The sequence below is a fragment of the Dendrobates tinctorius genome, unplaced genomic scaffold (genome assembly GCF_039654945.1).
Source record: "Dendrobates tinctorius isolate UK_male_01 unplaced genomic scaffold, ASM3965494v1 ptg000161l, whole genome shotgun sequence".
Lineage (NCBI taxonomy): Eukaryota > Metazoa > Chordata > Amphibia > Anura > Dendrobatidae > Dendrobates > Dendrobates tinctorius.
In genome coordinates, this window is record NW_027361828.1 from 1,647,110 (window position 1) to 1,654,564 (window position 7,455).

The window sequence follows — 7,455 nt, forward strand, 5'->3', positions numbered from 1 at the left end:
CTAGGTGAGTACTAGTGTGCAGCCTCTGAATATAAATGGTAGTATTCCCTATTACTCATACTATACAAGCATCTTGAAAATGGAGTTTTATTTACGTAAAACCAAAAATTTAAATATTCAAAGAGGTTGTCAACTTTCAAAAACAATGTTTAAAGGGATTTTGCATGGAATAAAAATGATCACATATAAAATAAATACTTGTACCAATGCCCTTTGATGCTTACTGGTCTGTGCTTCCTGGTCCCATCTTTAACACATAGTAAATGGCTAGAAATGCCCACAGTGTCAATCTTTGATTGAGACTTGTTACTACTGCTGCCAGTGATTGGCTCATTTCAATTGCTAAGCTAGTCTCTTTTTCTGTCTGTGCATTGGCCATGACAAAGTAGGGGGCTCGCTTTAGCTATTGAAAATAGTAGTCAGCCAGTCCCCTACACACAGCATTGATGACGGGCTGAAACAGGGAGCACTCTCTTGTGTCAAGCACATGGCTCAGAATGAAGCTGCTTGGACTCAAAACTGACTGTAACACAACAACTGAGTTTTGCTGCAGCTATATTAGTAAGTTACAGTGGGTGAAATAAGTATTGAACACATCACCATTTTTTTTTTTAAAGTAAATTTATTTCTTAAGATGCTATTGACATAAAATTCTCTCCAGATGTCAGTAACAACCCATCCAATCCACACATGCAAAGAAATCGAACCAAAGATGTCCATAAATTAAGTTACATCTAATAATGAGAAATGACACGGAAACCGTTTTGAACACATTAAGAAAGCGAAGCTAAAAGCCATGTAAAGTCCTGACACCAGCTGAAATCAATCGGTAATTAAAAATCAAAACTGCCGCTTAAAAAAAAATATCAGCTGGTTCAACCGATTGCCTATAAAACGGTGTCTCAATACCAAGGTGCCACACAAGAAACATCTCATGATGGGTAAAACCAGTGAGCTGTTTCAGGTCCTTCACAACCTTATTGTGAAAAATACTGATGGCATTGGTTACAGAAGAATTTCTAAACTATTGAAGGTTCCATTGAGCACTGTTGGACCATAATCCAGAGGGGGAAAGAACATAATTTCACCATAAACCGGTCAAGACCAGATGCTCCCCACAATATTTTAGACAGAGGAGTGAAAAGTATTACCAGAAGTCTTGTCCAGGAGCCAAGGGCCACCTGTGGAGAGCTACAGAAAGTAATGGAATCAGCAGGTCCAATTGTTTCAAAGAAAACTATAAGTAATGCACTTAGCCTCCATGGCCTGTATGCACTCACCATGCAAGACTTCATTGCTGAGCAAAAAGTATGTTAAAGCGTGTTTAAAGTTTTTCAACAACATTTAGACAAGCCTGTGAAATACTGGGAGAATATAGTCTGGTCAGATAAGACCTAAATTGAACTCTTTGGATTCCATAATACACACTGTGTTTGGAAGCCAAAAAACACTGCATATCACCTCAAAAACACCATACAAACAATTAAATTTGGAGGTGGGAACATCATGGTATGGGGCAGTTTTTAGGCATACGGCACTGGCCAACTTAATATGATTGAAGGAAGAGTGAATGGACTAATGTACTAAAGATTCATGATAAAAATCTGCTGCAAACTACCAGGATGATGTAGATGAAACGAGGATGGACATTTCAGCAAGACAATGATCCCAAACACTTAGCCAAGGAAACTCACAATTGCTTTCAGAGAAAGAAAATAAGGCTGCTAGAATGGCGCAGACAATCACTTGACCTGAATACAATAGAAAATTTATGGAAGGAACTAAAGCTCAGAGTTCATAGAAGGGGCCCACGAAACCTTGAAGACTTGACTAGTGATTATGTGTAAGAAATAGGGCAAAATCACACCTGAACAATACATAAGACTAGTTTATCTATATAGGAGGCGTTTGAAGCTGCCATCACTAGCAAAGGCTTTTGTACAAAATGTTAAATACATTTCAGTAAGCATGTTCCATACTTTTTCCCGGTGTCATTCATCATGATTACACATAGCTTAATTTATGGACAGCTATGGTTTGATTTGTGCCTGTGTGGATTGGATGGGTTGTTACCGACATCAGGTGAGAATTTCATATCAATGGTACCTTTAGAAATGTATTTACTTAGAAAATTGTTGATGTGTTAAAAACTTATTTTACACGCTGTATATAGAATTACAACAGGAAACCTTTTCAATTATTTTATATTTTAAAGTGAACAATCCATTTAATTTACCGTATTTTGCGGATTGTAAGATGCAAGACGCACCCCAAATTTTGGGGATGAAGATAATGATTTTTTTTTAAAATAAGATGCTGGTGTTTCTTATAGTCCGCTTTTACAGTAGCTTATATGGGTGGGGTGACTGTAGAAGAGGGGGACCTAGGAGGGAGTGTCGCTGCTGCAGGAATCTGGCAGCGGCAGGAGTGGGGCGATGCTGCTTGGAAGGAGAGGGTGTTCAGTGGTGCAAGTCTGCAGTGGGCTCTGGGCTTTCAGAGAATGTCGGGAGTCCCCTCACTTCCAACTCTTTTCACTGCGGTGGAATTTGGGAAAATGGTTGCCAAAGCCGGAGCATGCGCAGGTTGAGATATCTGGAGACGAGATCTCAGGAGTCAAGATCTCGGTATGTGCGTGCGCTGCCTCCGGTGACCATTTTCCCGAAGTCCGCCTCAGTGCAAAGAATGGGGAGTGAGGGAACGCCCAAAATTTTCTGGAAGCCTGGAGCCCACTGCAGCCTCGCACCATCAAACACCCCCTCCTTCCAACCCGGAGCCCATAGCATCGCCCCACTCCTGCTTGCCACCGCCAGCTTCCTGCAGCGACCTTGTCTCCTGGGACCCTGCTCCACCACAGCCACCCACTCCCAGTAAGCTATATTTGGATTTTAAGACGCAATCCAAAAAATGCGGTATGTTATTAATAAGGAGAAACTACATATTACATACCTTATATAAATCTTTATATGTCCATAAGTGACTATTATAACTTTTTTTAATTGCAGGAAACAATATTAAATTGCTCTTTACTTTTCTTTTTGTAGCCTAATACCTGTAAAAAATGTGAAGAATATGAGGAGAAATCTATTGAGGAATTTATAAAAAGCTTTGAATCAATAGCTCAAAAAATGAATGCTAAGTAATGAACAGCGTGTTTTCTCAGCAGCTGCTGCATCGGAAATGACTGTGGACATGTCAGATTATTTATATAAAGACTGTTTATAGTGCTGTTTTCTCACTGTTTTACTTTTTTACATTGTTAACGAAAACGCTACAGAAATGTTTCAATAGCAGTAATATGAAAATATTAGCATAGATGTGAGCCTAGCCCTTGTTGGATACGATTAAACTCCGTTCCATCAAGTTTCTGTTGTATTTGACATACTTAGTTCGCTCTACTCTTCTCCCTAAAATAAGAAAACATAAACCTGAGATATAATGTAAAGGGTTTTATAATCCTTAAAAAAAAAAAAATAAAAAAAAAAAAAAAATGGTTCCTTAAGGATTACATACTAATAAAACAACAAGCTCAGATAGCAATTACTCTTTCCCTGTCCAGCACTAAAGCCCCTTTCTCACATAGCGAGATCGCTGAAGTGTCACCAATTTTGTGACGCAACAGCGATCTGCGATCTCGCTTTGTGTGACACGAAGCGACGACTGGCCTTCCCGCTGGATATTGCTGATCGTGCGCGAAAGGACTGGGCCATTTTTTCATCATCTGCGTCCCGCTGGCCAGCGCGCATCGCTTTGTTTGATGCCGACAAGTGATCTCTTCAGCGACGCAGAACTCAGGACGCAGGCTGGAATCATTTAGAAACGCTGCTGTGTGACAAGGTACCAACGACCTCTGAGGATCGCTGGATGGTTGCTGCGTCGCTGAAGAGGTCTGCCTGTTTGGCAGCTCACTAGCGATCATTTAGCGACCCACCAGCGATCCTTACAGGTCATATCGTTGTCGGGATCCCTGGTGCGTCGCTAAGTGTAATGGGACCCTAACTCTCCACTGCTCCGGTGTCTTTATTTTGGCTGCAGTGATGACATCACATTGAAAGCTCACATCACCACTGCAGCTAATCACTGATCATGGTGGCTTTGCTGATGTAGATGGCATGAGCCACCTAACTTAGTGGTTGGCTGAAGTGTTGTTGTGCCCTCCTAATGTGGATGCATCACTGCAGCGACAAAACCAAGATTAAATCCACAGTGGAGAGCCATCGTTGGATTGGGGGAGGATGAGTACTTTGTAAGTTGTTGTTTTACAAGTAGGCAATCCTTTGGGGACCACTTGTCTTTTAATCTAATTCTCCATCTTGGACCATTATTAATGGATTCATCAGACCAAGCCTTTATGCCAGTGTGAACAGAGCCTGAGATGTAAAATTTGATCATTGCTATATTAATGAACACTCCTGTTATACAGAACTCCTCTTATACATAACTCCTTATATCTTTGTATTTTTATACTGATTATAATAAATTATGTTTATTAACTATAGGCTTAATGAATTGGTTTTCTAAACAATGACAAATCATGGTAAAATCTCATTTTGAATATTAAAAGGATTATAAACTGTTTCTTCTGCATTGGGGTCTCAGAGGCATTGTTAAATGAATGTATCATCAGAAAATTACCTATTGTTTATATCAGATTTGTGTGTTACTTGTTTTTTTTTTTAATTTTGGCATTGATTTTTATTTTCACAATATAATCTTTATTTAAAAAAATGGCAATCTTGCAGTTTTCACCCTTGCCGCTGGAGCTTTTTTAAACTCGTATTTACTGCCCTTTTAGAAAGAGTTTACCGCAGACTCCATATGATCAGAGGCAGGATTACTATCACCTCTATACATAGATGATAGCAGACAATAGCACACAGTCACAGCACAGTCATTCTTGTACAAAAAGAGGACTCCTATGCAAAAAGTATAATTGTGCCACAAAAATAGCATAGTTCAGCATGCAGGATAAGTTCATAACTGCTACATCTGTATCCTGCACTTTTCCTACTAATTACAGTGGGGAAAAAAAGTATTTAGTGCGTCAGCAATAGTGCAAGTTCCACCACTTAAAAAGATGAGAGGCGTCTGTAATTTACATCATAGGTAGACCTCAACTATGGGAGACAAACTGAGAAAAAAAAATCCAGAAAATTACATTGTCTGTTTTTTTTTCATTTTATTTGCATATTATGGTGGAAAATAAGTATTTGGTCAGAAACAAAATTTCATCTCAATACTTTGTGATATATCCTTTGTTGGCAATGACAGAGGTCAAACGTTTTCTGTAAGTCTTCACAAGGTTGCCACACACTGTTGTTGGTATGTTGGCCCATTCCTCCATGCAGATCTCCTCTAGAGCAGTGATGTTTTTGGCTTTTCGCTTGGCAACACGGACTTTCAACTCCCTCCAAAGGTTTTCTATAGGGTTGAGATCTGGAGACTGGCTAGGCCACTCCAGGACCTTGAAATGCTTCTTACGAAGCCACTCCTTCGTTGCCCTGGCGGTGTGCTTTGGATCATTGTCATGTTGAAAGACCCAGCCACGTTTCATCTTCAATGCCCTTGCTGATGGAAGGAGGTTTGCACTCAAAATCTCACGATACATGGCCCCATTCATTCTTTCATGTACCCGGATCAGTCGTCCTGGCCCCTTTGCAGAGAAACAGCCCCAAAGCATGATGTTTCCACCACCATGCTTTACAGTAGGTATGGTGTTTGATGGATGCAACTCAGTATTCTTTTTCCTCCAAACACGACAAGTTGTGTTTCTACCAAACAGTTCCAGTTTGGTTTCATCAGACCATAGGACATTCTCCCAAAACTCCTCTGGATCATCCAAATGCTCTCTAGCAAACTTCAGACGGGCCCGGACATGTACAGGCTTAAGCAGTGGGACACGTCTGGCACTGCAGGATCTGAGTCCATGGTGGCGTAGTGTGTTACTTATGGTAGGCCTTGTTACATTGGTCCCAGCTCTCTGCAGTTCATTCACTAGGTCCCCCCGCGTGGTTCTGGGATTTTTGCTCACCGTTCTTGTGATCATTCTGACCCCACGGGGTGGGATTTTGCGTGGAGCACCAGATCGAGGGAGATTATCAGTGGTCTTGTATGTCTTCCATTTTCTAATTATTGCTCCCACAGTTGATTTCTTCACTCCGAGCTGGTTGGCTATTGCAGATTCAGTCTTCCCAGCCTGGTGCAGGGCTACAATTTTGTTTCTGGTGTCCTTTGACAGCTCTTTGGTCTTTACCATAGTGGAGTTTGGAGTCAGACTGTTTGAGGGTGTGCACAGGTGTCTTTTTATACTGATAACAAGTTTAAACAGGTGCCATTACTACAGGTAATGAGTGGAGGAAAGAGGAGACTCTTAAAGAAGAAGTTACAGGTCTGTGAGAGCCAGAAATCTTGATTGCTTGTTTCTGACCAAATACTTATTTTCCACCATAATATGCAAATAAAATGAAAAAAAACAGACAATGTGATTTTCTGGATTTTTTTTTCTCAGTTTGTCTCCCATAGTTGAGGTCTACCTATGATGTAAATTACAGACGCCTCTCATCTTTTTAAGTGGTGGAACTTGCACTATTGCTGACTGACTAAATACTTTTTTTCCCCACTGTATATTGTTACAAGAGTATTTGCACACAATGACAGTACAGGCTAATATAATGGTACTCATACAAGGTTAATAAACACATAAAACCAAGGATTAGGCAACCTGTGAAAGCAAGTAAGTGTACAAAAGTACTGTAGTTGGTGATGGTATCCAAAGTGTGTAATCTGCCATATAAGTCCACTGAATGTATGAGGATGGTGGCCCACTGGTAGCTCTTTCCAAAGATATCATCCTTTCAAAAATGGAGCTGTAGGTTCCTGTATGACATCACAACAACTATGGTATGTTGCTTGCACAAAATAATCCATGTTCAGGGATAGCACATGTAATATTCACCTACTACATTTATAGACACAGCAGCATATATAGCAAAAAATGATTAAAAAAGAAATGAAAATAAGTGTCAACAACAAATAAGGGAATTTAATGGTCAAAATAATAGAAATAAAGATAACCATTATAATAATAGGAATCCTGCTTCACTGTCCTTTTTATAGTTAAGATGAAGAAATAGGGATGTAAGGGGGGAAAGTTATGCAAAATAAAATGGTTTTGGGGAGGGTCAAAAGATTGTCAATATTAGTAAACATATTAACAAAAGATGAAGAGTCACGATTACAAAAGGGATTAAAATTTGCTGCAACATCTAAATTCAACCATTTTCAGGCTTTCATTTGTGTCAAGCAAATTATGCTTGACCCTTAAAAAGTATTATATGAAAAGACCAGAGAAAGATACTAGTAAGAAGGAAAGTTCGGTTAGCACATGTTTATATACAGATTTAAAATGCAAGTCCAAATTTAACCCCCTCCAGGAATGTCCTGAATTGTTTGAGTTTT

The 7,455-nt window shown here is 39.7% G+C and overlaps 1 protein-coding gene across 3 annotated transcripts in view; it reads left to right on the forward strand.

The window, feature by feature from the left end:
* IL15 (interleukin 15) overlaps positions 1–4,491 on the forward strand; it is a 105,304-nt gene extending 100,813 nt beyond the window's left edge. For all 3 annotated transcript variants that reach the window (XM_073549776.1, XM_073549775.1, XM_073549774.1), the window contains one exon: positions 3,042–4,491. In XM_073549776.1, the coding sequence (XP_073405877.1) occupies positions 3,042–3,140 (99 nt within the window). In that variant the 3' untranslated portion in view covers positions 3,141–4,491. The remainder of the gene's footprint in view (positions 1–3,041) is intronic.
* The last annotated feature ends 2,964 nt before the right edge of the window (positions 4,492–7,455 follow it).